At 50.4% G+C, this 23,276-nt stretch overlaps 1 protein-coding gene across 14 annotated transcripts in view; it reads left to right on the forward strand.

The window, feature by feature from the left end:
• Positions 1-23,276, forward strand: part of MEGF11 (multiple EGF like domains 11) — a 331,126-nt gene that overhangs the window by 152,650 nt on the left and 155,200 nt on the right. For all 14 annotated transcript variants that reach the window (XR_014779613.1, XR_014779614.1, XM_084783853.1 and 11 more), the window contains exon 5: positions 4,218-4,310. Coding sequence is in view for 12 of the 14 variants with exons in the window: in XM_084783853.1 (XP_084639979.1) it covers positions 4,218-4,310 (93 nt within the window). In the remaining 2 variants the exon portion in view is untranslated. The remainder of the gene's footprint in view (positions 1-4,217; positions 4,311-23,276) is intronic.

Below are 23,276 nucleotides of genomic sequence, written 5' to 3' on the forward strand. Positions count from 1 at the left end.
GGCAGGAAGTAGTCTGAAGGTAACGTCACCCCCTTTCCAACCCCTGGCTTCATTCAGGGATCTCGTCTCTTTCTTGTCTATCCTTTTTTCTCTTATTTAGTATTAGGGGCTTAAAAGGGTGGAAGAAAGAACTCACAAAGTGGCTAAATCTGACTACAGCAGCGTCCTAACCCAGTCCCTCCAGAGGGTCAGCTATATGGCAATCCGGAGTCAAAAAAAAAAAAAGGAGCCTGTTACTCAAGGGACAGTTACTGTGGGAGTCCCAGGCATCTGAGGAGGGGCTGCTCCATCACTGGCTCATTTGGGATCCTGGGGTGAGAGTTAGGCTGCCCCCAGGCCCAGCCCCAGGCCCAGGCCCAGGCCCAGCCCCAGCCCCAGCCCCAGCCCCAGCCCCAGCCCCAGCCCCAGCCCCAGCCCCAGCCCCAGCCCCAGGGGTCATGGTATCTTCACTAACCTTCAGTTGACTCTCCGCCTCTCTTCCCCAGGTGTTCAAACAGTAGCCCAAATGCCAGATCTATCAATCCCAGCCCCGGGTGTTTGTCATCAATATTTCAGGACTCAAACATCTGTCTAAACAACACCTATGAAATATGAATGGATCGAGGTTTTAACAAGCAGATAGTGCGGGCACTGTAGTAGGACAATGAGAAAGAGAAGAAAGGGGATAGTGAGACCCCCAGGGACCCCAGCCACATGCCTGGAAGTGGGTCTGGGACTTGTGAGTGGCTGCCCTGCATGTGCGGGCCTGGGGGCCAATGTTCCGAACACAGGGCCAAGCGAGGGGCTGTGGCTGCAGTATGTGGGGTGATGCTTGACAGATCTGTACTCTGCATCTCTGGGGCCCTGGAAGGGACCCAGGGAGGAGGCTGTGCTCTATATGACTTGCCCAGACTACCCAAAGGCCATTCCTGCTGGCCATGGAGAGGGTGCAGGGGTGAGGCTAATGTCCCAGGTCTCTGGGATCTGAGGAGATGGGAAGGCAGACAGGAACTTGGCTGAGCCCTTGCTCCTCCCACTTCCGTCCTTTCAGGAGGCCAAAGCCCCTTCCCCCTCCCCTTGCGGGGTGCTCAGTGTGTGGAAGTTGTGGGTCTGGCCTGGCGCCCACTCTCGCTTAGCCTCCCAGGGCCCGCTGCAGAGCTCCTGGGCTGCCTTGGTCCCTATGCTCTTGCCCTTAGCCAGGATGGGGAGATGCTGAGTCTGAATTTTTAAAAAAGGTTGCACTGTCTGAACCTACTCACCTCCCTCCCTCCCCCTTCGGTGGCCTCTATCTCCGTGGAGTTCATCCTAAGTTCCTGACTGACTGACTGACTGACAGGCTGACTGACTGACTGACTGACTGACAGGCTGTATATATACCTGAGATAATGGGTCCCTGAGCCTCAGTTTCTCCGTGCATACAGTGAAGGGCCTGGGCATGGCGTTCTCTTTCCTCTTTTGTGTCTTCTATGCCTGGCACCCTGCAGGTTTAGAATTTATGGAAGGCTCCCACCACCTTGACAGAGACCCCCACCGCCAACGTTTGGGCTTTCCGCACTCAGGAGGCAAACAGCTGGGAGGTATCTTTGCTGAGATGAGGCTGACAAGCTGTGGCCTAAACAGGCCCAGCTGTGCATCTCACAGGGGCCTCAGCCTGCAAGGGATAGTGACAGGAGAGAGAGAGAGAGAGAGAGAGAGAGAGAGAGAGAGAGAGAGAGAGAGAGAGAGAGAGAGAGCGCACCAAGGCCAGGGACCTGGCAGAGCCCAAGGGGCTGGCATGAGCTGGGCAACAAGAGATGGGTACCTGCCTTCCTATGTGTACCAGGGACACAGACCCATTTGAATCCATTTCGAATGTCCTTGGCATAGCGGTGACTTGCTAGGGTCTTGGTAATACCCACTGAGCAAGTCACTGTGGCTCTGAATGGAGTTGGTCCCCAGATCCAGGCTCAGCCTGGTTCCCTAGTCAGGGAGCTGGGAGCCATCCCTAGGCATGTCCAGCACTGGGGCTGTGAAGGTGGTTAGCACAAACCAGGGCTTTCCTCAATAGCCACTTGTGCAGATTGTGTAGGGGCGGCCTATGCAGACCCATGACCTGTGAGCCATCTGAAGTGGCTCTCCTGGTGTCTTTCTTGCCTGGAGACCTAGACAGAGCTAAGGCAACAACTATAAGAGCAGTAGCTCTAGGCTCAGCATCTGCATTAGGGGAGGGCTAAAAGACGAGCCGCCCTCCCCAATAACCATAACTTGGCCCATTGTTACACCAGTAAGCATCTAGGCCAGGCAGGTGGGGGAGTGGCAGCTAATCCGGACTCTCCCTACCAGGCTACCTGTTTCTTGTCCCAAGCCAGAAACAGACAGCAAGATGAATCCACACAGCTTTCAGAGTAAAAGCCCTTTATCTCAAGCCCACCCGGGAGACTGACAAGGTTGATGGTAGCTGCTGATTTCCCAAGCTTGCAAAATTAGTGGGGGTAGCATGTGTGTGTGGGGGTTTTCTGTAATTCTTGGCTGATGGATTAGGTGGTAGGGCAGATCTCTTGGGAAGCAAAGGGTGACCTTGGAAAATGTGGATTCTATCGAAAGGAAGGAACACTAATCTCCCTTCCTCACGCTGGCTGTCAATAAGGCTCCTCGGTGCCAGTGCGGTGGACGGAAACTTCGCTCGCTGCCTAGCCTGGCGGCTCCAAGGCTCTAGCATTTGACTGCGTGATAAGAAATTGCCAGGCGCTTTCTAATTACAATTATCATCATCGTGGATGTCTCTCTTAATTACTTTCTTATAATTAGCTGTTGCTTTCCCCCCTCAGCATTTGTATACTTTGCAGATTTGCTGACATTTGAGAACCCCAAAATAGGGATGTTTGAGGAGGGGGGGCAGGAAGGTGGTGGTGGGGGCACAGTGTCTGCTCTTGCCAGGCAGCCTGCTACATGAGGGGCTTGAGTGGGGAGAAACTGGGGCCAGCAAAACATGGTGGGGATGGGGGTGGGGGAGGATGCAGGTTTGCTGAGCAGATGTGGCAAGAGTTTGGGAGTGGAGTGAGTGGCACTGGCTTGTGTGTGAACTCCACCAATTAAACACTGAAGTTTTTACATCTTTAGGTTTATTTTATTTTTAATCATATGTGTCTGTGTCTGTCTATATGGGTGTATGCCATATGTATGTGAATGCCAGTGGATACCAGAAAAAGACATTGGGTCCCCTGGAAACTGGAGTTGCAAAGTGGTTGTGAGCTGCCAGATGTGGGTACTAGGAACTGAACTCAAGTCCTCTGGAAGAGCAGCAGCAAGTACTCTTAACCACTGAACCATCTCTCCAGCCCCTCCCCACCATTTCACCACTACTGGTTTTTCCTTTTCTTTTTTCTTTCTCTTCTGTCTCTGTCTCTTGGTCTCGTAGTCTCTGTTTCTGTCTCTCTGTCTGTCTGTCTCTCTCTCTCTCAGTCTGTCTCTCTCTGAGATGGGGATTTTTTAGTCTAGACTGGCCTCAAATTCATCTTGATCCTCTTCCCTTACTTAAACTCCTGAGCCCTGGGCTGGAGAGATGGCTCAGAGGTTAAGAGCACTAGCTGCTCTTCCCGAGGTCCTGAGTTCAATTCCTGTCAACCGCATAGTGGCTTGCAACTGTCTATAGTGTGATCTAATGCTCTCTTCTGGCAGGCAGGTGTACATGCTCCTAGAGCACTCATATACATTAAATAAATAAATCTTTAAAAACAAAAACGAAACAAAACACTCCTGAGTCCTGGGCTCTTGGGTGTGTATCGCCACATCTTGCCTGAAGGAGACTGTATTTTTAGGGTGGGTCTCCTGTAGTCCATGACGAGCCTCCAGCTTACTGTGTAGCTGAGAATGACCCTATGCTCTCACTCTTCTCCACCTCCGGAGTGCCAGGATTAAGTGTGTGATGGCACACATGGCTTCTGCGGTGCTGGGGACGCTGTGTCAACTGAGCTACATCTCCAGCCCCTGAAGGGGATGTTACTAAAAAAACCAAGACTGCGCTGTCTCAAGCTGGGGTTTCATTTTAGGAAGTGAGGTTGGGACAGACACAATGCCCTCTTGCCAGATGCATTTCAGAGTTAAACAACTCAGGTTATATTAAATTTGATGTTTATCCCACAAGCCAAAGAGCTGTCTGGAGCATCCCTGGCACCAGGGACCCATGATAAAGTGGTTTCTGCTCTGTGCCCAGATGGCTGGTTTTCACTGTCTGCTTTTCTTCCCTCCTGTGCCCTCAGCCCTGTGCACCGAGGAGTGTATGCACGGCCGCTGCGTCTCCCCAGACACCTGCCACTGTGAGCCTGGATGGGGAGGTCCTGACTGCTCTAGCGGTGAGTCTGGGGGCCTTGGGTATCAGTGACCCACGGTTCTGACATGCGAGAGGGTGGTGGCGTATGCACAGTTATTCTGTGTCAGGTGGGGGGTGACTTGGGATGTCAGAAAGAAGCCAGATGCAGCATTTGTTGGGGTCAAGGGCTCTACGGGGGTTAGGGAGGAGGTTCCTGGGGTCTGGAGAGCTATGGGGTCATTTATAACATTTTCTTTTGGTGACCCCACCTGTATACATATGGCTCTGAGGTTTGAGATGAGCTTGGGATGTTGTGTGTGTTCACAGATCCAGGTTGTCATTAAGCCTGACCCTTGGCTTGGCTGGTTCAGAGACTCAGTTTCGTGGGTGTTCATTGATGTGCAAGGGGCTGGTATGTGAGGTTGGTGGCTACCTCTGTGTCCCCACTAGTAAGAGAAAGGGGCACCCCTAGGGGTAGGACACTGTGTTTCTATATCTCCATGCATGGAAGACGCCCATTTCTCAGAGAAACCTGCCTGGTTAGGAAGCAGGTACACCTTTGGACGACCCAGTGACCCATAGCAGCATGGCACGTTAGCTTTATTGTGGCGCTAGTCCCCTCAAAGAGAGGTGTGTCAGCCAAAAGTTAAGAAGCCCACCACAGGGGCTGGAGAGATGGCTCAGAGGTTAAGAGCACTGTCTGTTTTTCAAAAGGTCCTGAGTTCAATTCCCAGCAACTACATGGTGGTTCACAACCATCTACAATGAGATCTGGCGCCCTCTTCTGGCAGACAGGCACGCATGCGAGCAGAATGTATATAAATAATATATAAGTAAATATTACAAAAAAAAAAGAAAAAGAAAAAGAAAAAAGAAACCCACCACAAAGAGTACAGCTGGAGATGCATCCTCCCCCGCCTCCTCTTTCTCCAACAACCTCAGAGGACCCCCTTCCATGGGTACGTCCTATAACCAGTAAATAACCCGTCAATCCTGTGATCCCATTGGCTTTTCAGAGGCCTTGAACAGCATTGGAGCCCCATTCTTTGAGTTGGTGTAGGATCTTTTCTATGGTGGCTGAAGTGAAAGCGTATCTAGGCCAACCCACGAGAGGTCTAAGCCCCACTGTTAACACATATTGGGAGTCACCCCTGTGTCCCCTATCCCACAGAGGGTGTGATGGTTGTAAAACCTTAGGGAGGGGAATGCTGGGTTCACACACATTGGCCTGACACAGTGTGTGCCGTCTCCTGCTCTCGGCTGGGCCCAGGTAAATCCAGTTGTGGTTTTTTGATATGCAGATTTGATACGTGGTGCTGATGTCTATGCCTAGGCAGGGCATGAGAAAATGGCAGCCAAAGGAAGGCATGAAGGCACAGGATGTGTGGCTTTGCCCAAAGTCTTGGTGACTCTCCTGTACTGGGGTGGGGGAGGGGCCATATTAGCTTGGAGCTTCCAAGAAACCCTTTGTAATGTGTAGGGGACCCCCAAATGGCTGCACTGTCTCCTTTCCACCCACTCCACTGCCTTAAAAGAAAGGTTGTGGCTGAGAAGGAAGGCCGTGCAAGAAAGAATGAGCCTGAGGCATGTGTGAGTTAGTGTTCACACGGTTTTTCTGTGGGATGGGATTGCAGGAAGCACAAGGCAGGACTTGTCCAGTGACATGTCCTCATCGTCGTCCATGTTTCGTTTGGTGTAATTTTGCTGACAGTGGATCGTTGGGGAAGAAACATGAGGCTGGTGTGGGAGTGCCCGCTGGGCTGGGCCTGTGTGCCGCAACGGTAAGGGTGCCCTGAGAAGGAAGGGAGGAGGCCTACAGTCTCTCTCAGGCTGGATGGGTCTGGGGGCCTTTCAGATACTATCTTTGTCATCTCTGGTTTGTTGCCTGGCGACCTTTGGTGAGTGGGATTCTATAGTGCTGATCAGGTCTTGCAGCAGAGGGCATTTACCAAACACCCGGGTTACTTCTGAGAGTAAGCCAAGGATAATTCAACCCTCCTGTGTCATCACACCTGGGGACTGGTCAAACCCACGGCTTGTTCCCTCTTCTCTAAATTCTCCTGAGGGGCTGAGGGCCACCATCTCTGTGTGGCTATGGGTGGTTCAAAGGCCCCTGTTCCCTGGGATCTACTCAAAGGCATATACTACTGGAGCCAAGGAAAGTTTGGCGAATGTTTGTAGCCAATGAGATGACTCTCCAGCCTCTGAAATAGGTTTTCAACATGAAAGCATAGTTTCTCTCAGGGGAAAGAAGAGTCTGTGTAGAAGCTTTGACCCTGAAACACCATGGTTGGGAGAGGAATCAACCGGGAAACACAATTATGACCAGATTTGATGTAAGAGGAGGAGCTGCTTGTGTGGCTGGACAGCCACCCACTGCTCTGCAGAGCGCAGGGAGGAGTGTCTCTCCAGGTGGAGAGCTCAGGTCAGGTCTCTACACGAGATGGGAAAGATTCAGGTTGTCTTCAACTGGAAATACCAGACTTGCTTGGTTTGGATTTTTTTTCCCATTGATTTTTTAAGTTATACCTGTTCATGTTAAAAAGAAAAATCAAGCCTGGCGTGGTAGCACATGCCTTTAATCCCAGCACTCGGTAGGCAGAGGCAGGCAGACTGCTGTGAGTTCGAGGCCAGCCTGGTCTACAAAGCAAATTCAGGACAACCAGGGCTACACAGAGAAACCCTGTCTTGAAAAACCAAAAGAAAAATCAAAGTTTGTCAAGAGCATAGATTCTGGGTCACAGCTAGGATCCCCTGTCCTGGACTTTGGATGGTAACAGCAGTGGCATTTCTCTGACATTTGCCTACAGTGCTCGACCTGGATCCCTCGTGTGTACTAGTCTGAAACTCGCTCCTTTAATTCAGTCCTGAGTTGTACACTTATTTCCTTGTCAATAAGCATTAATCCCCTTAAAATTTTTAGTAACTGTCTAGACTTCCATTCTGTAGTTTACTAAGTGTATTTCAGCAGGCCTGGCTGGTCAACACTATGGTGGTTTCTGATCCTTCCCTGTCACTGGATCCTTTGGGCCTGTTAGTTGTAGAACTTGGATTTTTTTTTTTTTTTCAGTTTAGGAAGTACAAGTCGGGTCTGGGCTGGGACTCTGCTGGCAGAGTGCTTGCCTGGCAATTATTACTGTATGTTCATCCCCAGCGCTGTGTGAACTGAGCATGTTGACAAAAGCCTGTGACTCCAACACTCCAGAGGTAGAGACAGGAGGGTCACCCTTGGCTGCATAGTGAGTTTGAGGCCAGCCTCAAAAGACCAAAATCAATAACAGTAAAAATCCTTTCAATATGCTATTGGTTGACCCTTTAACACCCATGGATACAGAGGGCTGGATGTATCCCCAAACCAACATGTATCCTAAGGAATCCTTTGACGTGTAATTGATGAAAACTCCAGAATTCAGAGCATGGGCCAGGTAGCTTGACCGCCTTTGTAGAGGAACGTTGCACCAAGCCTGAGCTTGTTTCTCTGGCTGGAGCCTCCCATGCCCAGTGTGTACTATGTACTCTTTGAAGCCTACCCACAGCAGCTGAGTCACACACAGACACCTCTTTGTTCTAGATTGTGTATGAACAGCCAGTGAGGATGGCCTAGTGGGTAAGAGTGTTCATTGCCAAGGCTGACAACCTGAGTCTAACCGTCAGAATCCACATAGTAGAAGGAGACAGCCAACTCCTACATGTTACCTCCTGACCACCATATTCTCTCTCTCTCTCTCTCTCTCTCTCTCTCTCTCTCTCTCTCTCTCTCTCTCTCTCTCTGTCTCTGTCTCTCCCCTCTCTGAAAAAATGTAATAAAAATTTAAGTGTGTATATAAACTAAGTGAGGCAGTGCATGCCTTTAATGCTGGCACTGGGAAGGTGCAGGCAGAAGGATCGGGAATTCAAAGCCATTCTCGGATATACAGTGAGTTCAAAGCCAGGCTGGGCTACATTAGACTAGGTAGGAAGAAAGAAGGGAAGGAAGGAAAGAAAGAAAAGGAGGAAAAGGAAGAAGGGAGGAAGGAAGGAAGGACGGACTTGGCAACGCCCTCATATGCGACGTATGCGCCCTGGGTCTGGGCAGCCCCCTGAGTGAAACAGCTCTGTTTCTAAAGCGGCCAATGACTGATAACATCCAGTGACATAAAGACAGTCGGGGCCCCAAATCACTGCCCTGAAGATTTCTCTCTCTCTCAATTTTGGCACAGACCTTCGAAGAATATTTTGGGGAGTGTTTTCAAACTCTTGGGATTATGCATGTGTGAAGAAGGGCCTGGGGTCCTGGGTGAAAATGCCGGAGCAATTCTTCTTGCACCTGTCTCTCCCTCCGCCCCTCAGCAGCCCAATTTCTTCCCGGGGATACATTCCCGGAAGTGGCAGGGAAGGATGTAAATATCCGTCATCTGGTACCTGCCCCGGCCCTGCCTTTTGCAGCTGCCAAGGGATTGAAGGATTAATCATTTTGACAGTCCTCAAGGAGACAGATCTGGCTCTGAGGCGGGCATGGGGGCTCTACCCACTTTGGAACCCCACTACCTAATTTCTTTAAGGGCCATCACTAATTTCTTCCTACTCGGTAAAGGACGGAGGTAGACAGGCCAGCTTTATGGATTGTTGGAGCTCTTCAAGCAAGCAATACGGGAAAACGGAGTGGCCTCGTGCTTGGCCATAAACCTGCGTCCCATATAATAATGAAGCTTTACATCCAGTACAAAGCATAAGAGGATGGGACGTCAGTTTATACTGGATGAGGACAACAGAGTGGCCCTTATTAAATTGCACAAGGCTCACAAGCAAAGATAAAAGGGGAAAGAAGTTTTCCTATATTGAATATCTAGCTTTTTAAAGTAATTAGGAATATTAAAGCGCTGACAATGATTGAGATAGAAACATTATTCATAACTTTTATTTCCGTGCTGGGCAATGATCCAGTATATTTCATTTATGAGGTTTGAGCTGTAAGGAGAAGGACGTGAGCCAATTCCTAAATTAAATATGCCCTGTTAACTTTTATAAATGATGCCTAAGAATTAACTTGGAAGTTTAAGCTTTCATTGTGTTATTTAATTATTGTCTTTTCCCAGGCCCCACTTCTCTGTTCCCATGGTGCTTTGCAGTTTGGGTTGTAGACAACAGAATAAAATTTGGAGTTTGGTCTTAGGGATCCCCAGAAGTGGATGGGGTCAGTGTGAAAAAGGCTGCTATCCTGGAGTCTCCCCAACATTTTCTTGCCTGGAGCGTCCCTTCTGTTTGCACGTCTCTGGGAAAGCCTGTGGCCATAACGGCTCAGTGGTGTCCCATTGACTGGCAAGCTCCTCCCCATTCTGGGATCCTGGGCTCTTGGTGGGACCCCCAGCAACTCTGAGGAGTGACTGCAGCAGGGCCCAGTGTCTGGTCTTCAATGGCGCTGGATGCCAAGTTGGCTCTACGTTAGTCTTGAGTTAAACCAACTTGGTGGTGTGCACCTGTTGTCCCAGCACTGAGGTGGTACAGGCAGGAAGATCAGGAGTTCAAAGTCACCCTCAGACATAATGAGTTTAGTGTGGGATGCATGAGACTCTGTCTCAAACATAATTGCAATTAAAATTATAAAAGAAAAAAAAAAAAAAAAGGAAAACCCCTGCAAGCCCCAACTTGTGCCCATGCTCCTGAGCTAGCTAGCTAGGAGCCTGCTTGGCCACACTGATTCTCAAACTGACCTTTAACGAATTGTAGATAAAATATGCATAGAATAAGACTTACCACAGTAACCATTTTTATGACATTAGTACAGTCAAGTGGTCATGCAGTCACCAACACGACCCACCTCCAGACCTTTTTTACTTTCTTCAATTGAAACTCTGAAGCCATCGAACACTAACTCCAGCCTCCCCTCCCCCATCCCTGACAGGCAGTAGTCTCCAATCTTCCTCTTCTTCCTCTTCTTCCTCAGGCTGAGAGGGTTGGGACAGGGGCTCACTAAGTAAACTAGGCTGGCCTTGAACTCATAGAGATCCGCCAGCTTCTGCCTCCCTAGTGCTATGATTGAAGGTGTGCGCCACCACATCCAACTCTGTTCTCCTTTGTCCCAGACTCTTACTACCCTGTACTTCATATAAATGGGGGATACACGGGTATTGGACCGTTTGCAAGTGTTACGTTTCATTGCACCATAAAATGACCAAGTGTGTCAAAGGGCACTATAGACAGACTCAGGTGAAACCGTTTGGATGGGGGACAATGTTTGCAAGTCTTGTAAGTAACTAGTGTCAGAATATACAAAGAAGGAAGGGCTGGAACAGCTCTGTGGTAGAGTACTTGCCTAGCATGGGTGAGTCCCCAGGTTCAAATTCTAGCCTAACTAAAGAGAGGAGAAAAACAAACAAACAAACAAACAAACACAAAAAAGAGCCTTGGATGGACATCTAGATATCACTCCAAGAAAATAAAGAAATGGGGCAGCTGGAGAAATGGCTCAGTAGTTAAGAGGGCCGCCTGCTCTTCCAGAGGTCCTGAGTTCAATTCCCAGCAACCACATGGTGGCTCACAACCATCTATAATGTGATCTGATGCCCTCTTCTGTAGATAAAACACTCCTATACAATAAACAAGTAGTAAAAAGAAAGAAAAGAAAAGAAAGAAATGGCTAACAGGTACACGCAGAGGAACAGTACCACCCACCGTTTTTTTTAAAAAATGCACCACAAACCCCAAAGTGATGTCCTTTTATACTCACTGGAATAACCTGTCATCCAAATGCAAAGCAAAAGCCATGCCCAGGAGGCTAGGATGGAGCTCAGCTGGTAGTGAGTAGACCCTAGAATGCAGAGCCCTGGGCTCGAGCCTCAGCACGCATAAGCTGGGCCCAGTGGCACACACCTGTAATTGTATTAGGCTGGTGGCTGTTTGCAAGGATGCGTCAGCGATGCCTTAGGAGGACTTGATGCCCTTTTCTGACCCTGAGTTCTAGGGGATTCTTGTCTGCCTCCAGCATGTGAGGCTGTCAGCATAGTCTCTGCGTTCACTGCCTCACACTGGCACACAGACAAGGGGAGAGTTGAGAAACACTGTGGCCCCTGGCATAAGCCCTGCACTGCCACAAAGCAAGAGGACCCTTTTTTTGGCTCTACCTCTGCCTGGGTGGTCCTGGAAAAACCCTTCCCACTCTTGGGGGGAGGGGGATGTAAATGAGACAGTTAGCCTGGAGACTCTAAAGAGTTGTGCAATGCTGCTTCTGGGGACTCAAACCCCAGCACCAGCTTGATGGCCATGGCGGTGGGGAGGAGGGAGACTTCCTGCTGACCGTATCCGTGAGGACATAGCCCTCCTGAGCTGCTTGCTGCTTCTCTCTTCATTCTCAACCTACACAGAAGTAAGGAGGTGTGGAGACCTTTTGGGGTGTGGGGGTTCCCCTCTTGACACTTCATAGCCTCTCTCAGGCAAGGCTGCTGCTGAGTCCTTAACGGCCCATGTATAGGCTGGTTTTCCTCACTAACCCAAGCAGGGTACCGAGGGTACAGGGCCACTGGGAGGCCAAGGCTCTCTCCTGGACTGTTTCTCGCCAAATTGAGCTGCTGTGTTGTCAAGGTTAGATCAACTTCAGATGACTGCGTCTCACAGCAATTACCCCTGCTGTTGCTCACTTGGCTCTGCCTCGCTTATAAAGCCCCTTGCAGATCCAGCCTGGGCTGCCTTCTGCCGGCATCTGCCAGGCCTGAGGGGCCTTCCTCAGGATGAGGAGTCCCGTGTCAACCCCACACACTGGTGCAGCCACTGTGACGGGAACAGAAGGGAACTGTGGATGGCAGCAAATGCTTCGTCAAGGTCCTTGAGCAGGAGAGATAAGAGTGCACCCCCCCCCTTGTCCCCGGATTATAACATGGAACAGTACAATAAAACCTAGGCTTCAACAGCCCTGGCCGCTGCCTCAGCAGCTCCGTGCACTCCCTCTCACAGTTTTATCCATGTAATGCACAATTGCTGAGCTCCTACCAGTGAGGCCAGGGGTTCACTATGGAGGAGGAGGGTGAGGCTCCCATCTTCAGAGGACCCCAGAGGAAGCCAGAATGACCAGCACAGAGCCAAGGACAACTGGATGCGCTTGCCCTGTGCGAACATGTGTGTAGAAGTCGGAAGTGTCTCCCTTGCTCTTTCTCTGCTTTATACACTGATACAGGGTCTCTCACTTAAGCCCAGACCTTACCTGTTCATCTAGTGTAGCCAGGCAGCCTGCCCTGAGGGTCCCGCCTCTGGCTGCTGAGCACTGAGCATCCAGGTGGCCCGCCCAGCATTTATGTGGGTGCTGGAGTTCTGGACCCTGGCCTTCACACTTTACCCTCTGAGGGTCCGGCCTAGACTCTGACTTTTAGAGAGGAAGGAACCCAGATGTTTGAGAAAGCAATCGTGAGAAGTAGTGGGGAGCAGAAGCCAGGCGTACACCCTGCTCCCCCCTTTAGAAGTGGAAGCTTCTTAGAAGCCGATCCAGAGAGGGTAAGCAGTGGCCGCGAGGCCCACAGCCAGGGCTTGTTAGATATCTGAGTCCTTCCTTTTGAAACAAGGGTATCATGATGTAGCCCAGGCTGCCCTCAAACTCTCAATCCTGCAGCCTCAGCTCTGGCTGTTATCACAGGGTTCTGTGGTAGCAAGGTCACCATCTTCCTGACACTCTCCACAATGGAGAAGAGGCTGGAAAAGATCCCAAGAGAGCGGAGAACTCCCTAGCCCCTGTCGAGAGTCCCTGGCAGTGGGGGTGGGGGGGGGCAGGGGGGGAGGGCGGGGGCGGGAATCCAGAACAAGGCCAGCAAAGGGGCGGGTCTTTTGACTTCTCTGCCCTCCTGGGTGAGCCTTCCCACAGTCCCAACCTCGCTCTTTTGGGGATACCCAGGTCCAGTGGCAATGCCAGGAAGCCCTGAAGGGCATGCGTTGGTTCCTCCCCCTCTTATATTCTCCCATGGGTGGCTTTCTGGAGAACTGAGGAGCAAGAGGGATCAGATGATGGGGGGGCCAGTGTCAGATGATGGGGCAGGTAGGGCCAGCTTGGAGACCTCAGGATTTAGGACTAAAGACAACAAGCTGTTCCCATGCCTTCTCGGTCCTGGGTCCAGGTAGTGGTTCTGGGATGACGTGTATCAGGAAGGAAGGGAGCCCTTCCCAGAACCCACAGAGAATCACCAGGCTTAGTCTGTGCCCGCCCCACTGGGCCCTGAGAAGGAAGGCTCTAGGCAGAGGGCGGAAGTACCTTAGGATCCCCTCTCAAATCAGGAAGATCGGGGATCAGAGTCATGTCATGAGTCATATCCTGAAAGCTGCCTTTTTGTACTTGTTCATACCAGAAACTGGGCATCCTATAGTTTATACTGTGAGTTGCCCATTGGAGGGAGTATTGGTGATTTTTTTTTAAAAAAAGGATTTGGGGGGGTGGGTGGGAGGAGTGTATTCTACTCGACTCAGCTCTGGCCATCTGCTCCCTGAGAACAAAATTAATAAGTGACACACAGGGAGCCTTGAGAGCTGGAGAGTGGGAAGGGGAGGGGGGGTTCGTCAAATGTGACAAAAGCAGAGCAGAGTGGCAGGAGCCAAGCTGGCACAGTCACGAGGGCCTGGCAGCCGATGCCCACACCCCTCCCGGGCTCCACGGGGGCTTGTAAAGGACACGGCTCTCCCCCGTACATATGAATACACAGCAATGCTTCCAGGGTGGTGCGGGGAAGCGTGGTTCTCACAGGGAGGAAGGAATCACGAAGCAACTGGGCTGGGTGCTGGCCAGGTGGGCCGGCCAGGGAGGGGGAGAGAGAAGTACAGCCTCTCAGCCAAGAGGGCTGGGCTAGAGTGTGCTGCTGTGTCGGGGCGGGGGTGGGGGGGGGGGGTGGGGGGGGGAACAGCTGGCCCTGAATTTGCAGTTTGCTGAAGATAGACGTGAATACGCAGCGACCCTCCACAGCTTGGGAGTGGCCACCAGGACTCTTGTGCTCCGCAGGTTAGGATGCTAAGGCCCAGGCGGCTCAGTGAGGACTGGCTAGGTGTGTTCCTGTCACAGTGTCAGGCTTTGCACTGGGCCACGATCGCACTGGGTAGCCTGCCTTCCTAACTCATGCTCAAAACCTACGCCTTGTGCAGTCCTGTAGCCATTCACTACTCCCCTCCCCATCATGTCAGCAAGGAAACTGAGACCTCTAAGACACACAGCTGGCTGGTGGCAGAGCCACGGTTGGAGCCGGTCTCTGTAGACAACACTCAAAGTTCCAGCTGGGACTTCTTTCCAGGGCTGTGTCATCTTTCTCTAGTCCTTTCCTATGCTTGGGAAATGAGGCTGTGAAAGTACCACAGGGGGCCACATCACTGCCCCCCACCCCTACCCCCCATGGCCTGTAACAAGAGCACAGCTCTTCAAGGCGCCTTCACGCCCCCTCCCGTCACCTGCCTAGCTACCATCTTGTTTTCCCTCACTCTCACCTTTATTGGCCTCTTCTCTTGTTGCTGTGACAAAACACGAGGGGGCGGTGCACACACCTTTAATCGCAGTGCTTAGGAGGCAAAGGCAGGCAGCTCTCTGTGAGTTCGAGGACAGTCTGGTTTATAGAGCAAGTTCCAGGACAGCCAGGGCCATGTAGAGAGACCCTGTCTCAAAAGCAGGCAGACAGAGCTGGGCAGTGGTGGCGTACACCTGTAATCCCAGCACTTGGGAGGCAGAGGCAGGTGGTTCCCTGTGAGATGGAGGCCAGCCTGGTCTACAAAGTGAGTCCAGGACAGCCAAGGCTACACAGAGAAACCCTGTCTCAAAAACAAAACAAAACAAAAACAAAAAAAAACGAAAACAAAAATAGACAAACAAGAAAAGGAACAATAATAAAGGAAGTGTTTATTCTGGCTCACAATGGGCAGGTAATGGGCAGCAGGGAAAGCATTATAGTAGGTGGTTGAAGCAGCAGGTCACACGGTATCCACAGCCAGGAAGCAGAGGCTGATGGATGCTGGTGCTCAGCTTGCTTTTTCCTTTTCATTCATTCTGGGCCCCTTGTCCATGGAGTGATGCCTCCACAGTTAGGGTAGGGCCGACCTCAACTCACCTACTCTAGAAATAGAAATTTGTCTCCTAGGTGACTCTACTCATAGATCCTTTCAAGTTGATGATCAATATTAGCCATCAGACACATTCTCTCAGTGAGCTCTTCTTTCTCATCTCCCCTTGGTCCACTGGCCTGTGGCCAATTCTAAAGCCAGGGCAGCATCCGCTGCGCCCACCGTGGTTGGGCACTGTGACATGGTCCTCAGCACCCTGATGCTCACTTTTTAATTGTATGTTCACTCTGCTCATCCCGTGCCCTGAGACCTCGTCCACAGCAGGGCTGATGTCTTCTTACTTGTCCCCACCACACCGAGCCCCTTGCGTTGATCCTTAGGAGGAAGCTGGGAGGCTTTGTGGCTAGAGAGAAAGGAAAGATGCTGGGCTGGAGAAAACCAGAGCCACAGGGAAGATACAATTTGAGGTTTCAGTGGTCAAGATGAAACAGAGTGCCAAGGCACTAGGGGGGACTTGGGAGCCAGGCGAACGTGACAGTGTAGGCTGGATGGTATGTGCTCGCACACCAAGGCCCAAGAGCGTGACTGTGACTCCTCGGGCAGGGGCAACTCCTGAAGGTGCGTTTTGCATCAGTTGAGTCTGAATTGTTTCCAGGTGGGACGCCTCCTGACCCTTTCTTCTCCCAAGGTACATGTGCTCACGATATGGGAGGAAGGAAGCTGCCAAGCGCTAGAGCCCTGGCCAGTCTTTCCAGGCCAGCTGGGCCATGTCCTCTTCCCTTTGTGCCTGACTAGAGGTGACCAAGGAACATATGGTAACTCTCTTGGCATTGGGTGGGTAGCAGATTGGATGGGGGGGAGCCACCGTGATTAAGAGTTGATGAGTGGAGCTGGGTAGAGAATGACCTGGAAAGGCCAAATGGGCGTATCTTAGCCAGACACCTTCCGCCTCCTGCTGGACCAGGGAAGGAGACTTGATGGCAGTGAGTGACCAAGGGAAGCACTGGGGGAGATTGTCCCCAGCATCTCTTGCCCCAGCCTACCTTACCTCCAGTCCCCACACCCAGTGAGACCCCTAAGCAGTCTTGCCTAACGGGAGGGTGAGGCAGAACTGAGGAATCCGTCACCCCTAATAAGGGAAGCCCATTCCGGCAGTCTGGGTAATAGGACTCAAATTGAATAATTAATAAAGTTATAAAAATATGTCTACTTTATGGCCAGAATAACTCAGCCTCAATTAGAAGCAATTATTTCTTGCAGTAATACCACTTGGAATTTTTCACAAATGTTTTCAGGAACAGCTCTAGCAGCAAGACAGGATTCCAGGGTTGAGTGCCTGCTTGAGAAGTCTGCTAGGATCAGCTCGCAGTTGAAAACCATCCATCTTTCTATCCATCCACCCATCACCTCAACTATCTGTTCAGCTATGTATCAGTGGATTCATCCATCCATCTGTCCTTTCTTCCATCTGTCTACTCATCTGTCGATCCCTTCGTTCATCTTTCCTTCTATGTGAACATCTTTCTGCCCATGCACCCCATCCACTAATCCATCCATCCACCTACCCACCCATCCTCCCACCCATCCATTCATCCATCCATCCACCCATCCATCCACCCATCCATCCATCCATCCATCCATCCATCCATCCACCAGTTCAGTAGACATTTCTTGAGTGCTTTCTCTGTGTGAGACATTGTACTGTGTTCTGGGCACAAAGACTCCACAATCCCAAAGAGCTCCCAGACAAGGCGAGTGACCCGAGTCATAGCACCCCTCTTTTCTGTTCTCCATAGACATCCTGGTGCTTATGACCATTTTGTCCTTCAGCTCTTTCTCTCTGGTCCCCACAGGAACTGTTATACATGCCTTAACTTAAACCTGCTCTTGAACTAAGTTTGCTTCAGTGCACTTGAGAGCTTAAGGATCTGCTAGCTTCAAAACATCCAGTGTTCTCACCCTAACCTTTGATCAGGTAGCAGTCAGAGGTGTACATGTGGCTCCACCCCGAGCCCAACTTTCAGGGTGACCTGAGGTGAGACTCTCCTTTTTTTTTTTTTTTTTTACCATCAGCAAAACATGAAGTGTCAGTGTGACACCGAGCCCCCAGGGATGATCAGGGTCATGAGGCTTAGGGCTCCTCTCTGGGGACTTGTGTCTTAGGATACTGGACCCACGTTTGATTCTGAGTCAAATCTTCTCATACTTCTTAAAGGTCCTGTAGGGAATCCTTCCTTAAACTCATTGTTCTTCCTGCAAGGGGAATAATCTTTCTGGTTCCCTTGCCAAAATGAGGGATCTTTTCTTCTTCTTTAAGTTTTATTATATGCATTTGTTTGTGCATGTGTGTGAGTATGTGTATGTGAGCACATGTACCATAGTGCACCTGTGGAGCTTAGAAGATAACCCATGTGAGTTGGGCCTTTCCTTCTGCCGTGTGGGCGCTGGGGAATCTTTCTTAAGGTAGCAGCTCCTGAGAGTTACCCTCTGAGCGTCACATGCACACTGTTTCTCTCTGTCTCTCTGTCTCTCTGTCTCTCTGTCTCTCTCTCTCTCTGTCTCTCTCTCTCTCTCTCTTTCTCTCTTTCTCTCACTCTCTCTCTCCTTCTCTCTCACTCTCTCTTTCTCCCCCACCCTCCCTCCTTCCCTTCCTCTATTTATATGCACGCAAATTAATTAAAAATTGAATATTACATTTCTCGCCCTCTCTGTCTCTCTCTGTCTCTCTCTCCTTCTCTCTCTGTCTCTGTCTCTGTCTGTCTGTCTGTCTGTCTCTCTCTCTCTCTCTCTCTCTCTCTCTCTCTCTCTCTCTCTCACACACACACACACACACACACACACACACACACGTGCCCTCACGTGTGCATGCATATGCACACAAATAAATAGAAAAATTGAAAGAATGAATGAAGCGGTGAGGGTGTGAACTGACACAATATAATTTAGGAAGCAATTGGTAATTTTAAGCAAAGATAGCAGTAATACCCACCTCACAGTACCAGGTATTGCAAACCCTTTCCTACCACAGTTTAGATTAATAAACTATACCATAGTGTGTCCCAGCACACACATACACACCCACTGATTTTTTTAAAATCTCCTCTAATTAATTTTTTAAAGTGATAGCTTTGACCTATTATATTGATTTCATGACTTTCCTCTGGGCTCCCACCCACAGTTTGCCCCAGGGACCATCTCTGGCATGCACAGCCCTGAATCATCATTGGTAATGGGGAAAAGCCTCTCACAACATAGAGGCCCCTTAAGAAGGAAATGGATAAACTGTAATATATTCCCACAAAGGGATCTCCACAGCCGTTAAAATGAATGAAGTTGTGCTCTGTCTGTCTGCCTGGATGAATCTGAAATATATCACAGTGGGTAGAGAGAAAGTCAGGTGCGGAGGACTACATACATAACATACAGGATCACTTATGCAAGCTTAAAAGCATGCAAGATAATCAACGTGTTATTTATGGGCATATGCATATGTAGTAGGTGTGTAAAAACAGGCATGGAAATAATAAACAATAAAGCCAGGCCTCGGCTCCCTGGGGAGGGAGTGGATGGATGGGGAGGGGGAGGGACCCAGAGGGAGCACATTCAGCTGTGTGATGTTTTACATCTGAAGTAGCAGCAGCAGGAGCAGAGAGAGAGAGAGAATGTTAAACTCTGCTAGGTGTATACAGTGTTTCTCTAAACTTCATCGAAACATTCCTACTCAAAAGGGAGGCCATTGCCACTTCTGGGGACACCAAAGCTCATATGAGGAGTAGGGTGGGGAGGAATGTGTTAATTTTTGCTCAACTTGGGTGGTTATTTGGCTTAATTCAGCAAAAGTTTATTGAGTGCCTGTTATGAGCTGATCAGAGCAGGTGTGAGGTGGGGGGTGTGGGGGGGGGTGCTGTCAGGAAGGTGAGGGTAGTATTACAACTTTGGAACTCAGTGAGGGCGCAGCTACCGACCAAGAGCAAATGGAAGCACCGGGGAGACGGCTGTCAGTCAAGTACTTGCCACACAAGCATGAGGACCTGGTTCAGATTCCCAGCACACACATGAAAAGCTGGACGTGGTGGTACCCAGTTCTAATCCCAGCCCTGTGGGATAGAGGCAGGAGGAGCCAGGGGAAGTCACTGGCCAGTCAGCTTAGCCGAGCGGTGAGCCTCACATCCCAGTGAGAGACCCTATCTAAATAAACAAGGTGGGCAGCTTCTGAGGATGGCACCTGAGGCTAAGCTCTGGCCTCCACATACATACCTACACATGTGTACATACACCCCACACAGAACCCCCCCCCCCACACACACACGCACGCGTGCGCGCATGCGGGCTCAAACAGACAGGTCAGCATTCCTGTTACAAGGAAGAAACCCAAATTGAGGATGTGTTTCTCCCTAGAGAATAAGGGAGGACCCTCGCTGGAGGAGGTAAGCACTGAGATGGGCCTTGGGGAGTAGAAGAGAGGCTCCATCGAACATTCTGGAAAGGAAATGAAGCTGGAGTTCTGCCAGATAGCTCCGGTCTGAATAGAAGAAAATGAAGCAGCCATCCTGCCTCCCAAACCTGAACCGAGGCTGGAAGAGTTCAAAACTCCCTGAACAGCAGCACCCAGGGTGAGACAATGGAGTGGACACGGGGGTCTCATTAATCACGGGCACTAAGAAGAGCTGGCTCCTCGAGGAGGTAGGAAATTGGAGATAACTCGCCTGCCTAGGAAAGGCACAGCCTCTTGGGGCCAGCCCATTCCACTGCCCATCCTCAGGCAGGGAGGAAGGGGGGCAAAGACCTGCTCAAATCCCAGACTGCAAATTTATTTGACCAGCTCCCAATAAATTCCTCATGCCAGAGGCCTGGCCATCCATCTCAGGTGGCAGGGCAGAGACATCGGTGGGGGTGGATGGCGGAGGAAGCTTCGGTCTTAGATTGCTCGGGGACACGGCCACATGTCTTGCTAGGAGGCAAGCCCCTAAATCCTCCCGTGACTTGCTCCCCCCACTAGTAAATCTGAATAGTTTAAAATAACTCCTTCCGACCTTGAGGCTGGTGCCAACTTTCTGCCATCCATCAGCCCTGGCCGGTTTCTTATTAAGGTACTGCTGTTCCTTTGGAAAAGTCGCCCCCTTAAATCAAGGGGCCGATAGGGCAAGGGAGAGACACAGGACCCAGAGACGGCAGGGGTGACAGAAAGTCAGGAAGAAGGTGAGCCAGTCCACCACTCAAGGCTCAAAGCTCATGCTCCAAAGTGAGCTGCCTGCCGGGGTCTCCCTGGCTGCAGGGAGAGGGCTGAGAGCTGAGCCCGAACAACCTGCAGCCGTAATGCACCAGCACTTTACTCGCTCATCGCTCACTACTTGGGCCACAGGTGCTAATTTGTACACTTATGGCCCGTACCTTTTTATCTGTGTGTACCTACATCGGTGCAGATAAGTTTGCATGTATACATGTGCACATGCAGAGGCCAGAGGTCCGCCTTGGTGTTATTTCTCAGGCTCTGTGCACCTTGTTTATGTTTAGATTAAAAAATTTACACACACACACACACACACACACACACACACACACACACACAATGTGTGTGTATGTATGTATGCATGTATGTATATATGTTAATAAGTGCTAGGAACTGAACCTGGGTCCTGCGGAAGTCTAGCATATACCTAGCCACAGAGCCACCTCTCCAACCTCTCTACTTTTTTTTTTTTTTTTTTTTTTGAGATATTTTTGTTTTTTGATCTCATTGGCCTGAAGCTCACCCAGAAGGCTGGGCTGGCTGGCCAGTGACTCTCAGCGATCCATCTGTCTTCACCTCCCCAGCTCTAGGATTGTAAGCATGGGCCACCTATCCAGCTTTCTCTGTGGATGCTGGGAATTGAGCTCAGGCCCTCAGGCTTGCACGGTGAGCGCTCTACTGACCCAGTCTCCCAGCCCTCACTGATGCATCTGTGTCCTGTACCTCCTATGTACCTGTGCTTAGTTCCAGCAGTAAGCAGGAGAGGCAGTGTGTGTTTTCTTTTCTTTCTTTCTTTCTTTTTTATTATGTATACAGTGTTCTGCCTGCATGTACACCTGCAGGCCAGAAGAGGGCGTTAGGTCACATTATAGATGCTTGTGAGCCACCATGGAGTTGCTGGGAATTGAACTCAGGACCTCTGGAAGAACAGACATTGCTCGAAACCACTGAGCCATCTCTCCAGCCCCAAAAGTGTGTGTTTTCATGGCTAGTCCTTTCAGATAGGAGAACAGAAGATTCTGTGCATGTTTATTTCACAAAACATAACTGTAGATGGTGAGAGTTGAGAAGACACAGAGTGATGGGGTGGAGCGGCTGCAGTGAGTGAAGGTTGTCCACAGAGAGGGCACACTTGAGTTGAGACTTTAAAGCCAAGAAGAAGCCAGCTATATAAAATCCTGGGGTATCTATATTGAAACCAAGATTTTGATTCAACAGAACAAAATTTCTCTTACACATGGGTCACTTGCCAAGCCAGGCTCTGTGAGGACTCCTGAATGCACAAGCAAGGGCCTGGTCACCCAGGGTACACAGTTAGTAGATGTCATCATTGTCCACTGTGTTAGTGACTGAAGCAGCTTGCTGAAAGTCCAGAGAAGACATAGGTTCCTGCCCCACCCCCAGCCCCAATCCAGCTCAGGCGCTCAGGAGAACAGAGCACCCAAAGGGATGCTTTGCCCTTTGTGGCTCGTTTATTCTGGCAGCTGCCAGTCCTGGTGGCTGCGTGTGCTCCGTTAACTACCAAGACAAACCATGGTGTTTCTTGGAGTGCAGGGGGGCACAGATGACACACGCTGCCTCATCAGCAAAAGAAATCTGGGCCCGGAAAAGTGCAGTGGCACCAGCTTTCTGCCACTAATCAACGACTGAGCGTGTGACAAGGGTTCCTGCACCATTCTGTCACCACTGCCACGGAAGTCACCACAGCTTCTCCTCCCTTCCACACAGCGCCTGTTTCAGGTCTGGGTCACAGAGCCTTGCAAGGCACAACTTCTGTCTGTGGAGTGCACACCCAGGCAAATCTACAAAGGAGCAGTTCCCCCCCCCCCATCCCCCAACACAAATCAATGCAATTTAGTTAACAAAGAAAGACTGACAAGGGAACACCACTCTGTGCCTTCTATGCTCAGTTCTAAAAATCTTTTGATAGCCACCACAGCAGGGGACAGCCCTGAAGTGACTTACAAGCTGATTGCTGCCTTCCCAGGCTAGGCCTATGTATTGCTGTAGAGGCAACTGGCCCCAAGGAGACAGGAACAGCTCCTGCCTTCAGGGAGCATAGAACCCAATTGAAAGAAACAAGCAAGGGGACAGAGAGATGCCTCAGAGGTTAAGAGCACTGTCTGTTCTTCCAGAGGTCCTGAGTTCAATTCCCAGCAACCCCGTGGTGGATCACAAGCATCTATAATGTGATCTAATGCCCTCTTCTGGCCTGCAGGTGTGCATGCATGCAGGCAGAGCATTGTATAGATAATAAATAAATCTAAAAGAAAAAAGAAACAGGCAAATAAGGCCTGAAGGTGTGGCAGGAGCTGTCCCACGCCTGCAAGGCTGGGTGACAGGGAGCAGAAGGCACAGTTCGCAAAGGTGGCCCTAGGATGCAGTTCTTATCTCTTCCTATACTTGCACAGTGCTCTAAGTAGAAGGAAGTATATGGGAGCTGCATGACCACTGAGTTATATCAACCAAAGCTACGGATGAAAGGGGGAGAGGAGGAGAAAAGAAGAGGAGGAGGAGGAGGAGAAAGAGGAGGAGGAGGAGGAAGAGGAGGAAGAAGAAGAGGAGGAGGAGGAGGTTAAGCTGATGCACAGCTTTCTCCCAAGTCTGCTTTTTGTTCACTGACCTAGAGGAGGAGATAGGTGTTATTAAGCATTTATGCTGTGGCAGGTTCTGGGCCGGGCACTGGGACATATTGATCTTGCTTAATCCTCCTGACGGCCTTGCAAATACCCCTCATTGGGCAGATGAGGGCACAGAGAGGTGAAGCTGTCAGGATGTCACAGCTGCTGG

The sequence above is a fragment of the Acomys minous genome (genome assembly GCF_964271855.1).
Source record: "Acomys minous genome assembly, chromosome: 5".
NCBI classification, from domain to species: Eukaryota; Metazoa; Chordata; class Mammalia; order Rodentia; family Muridae; genus Acomys; species Acomys minous.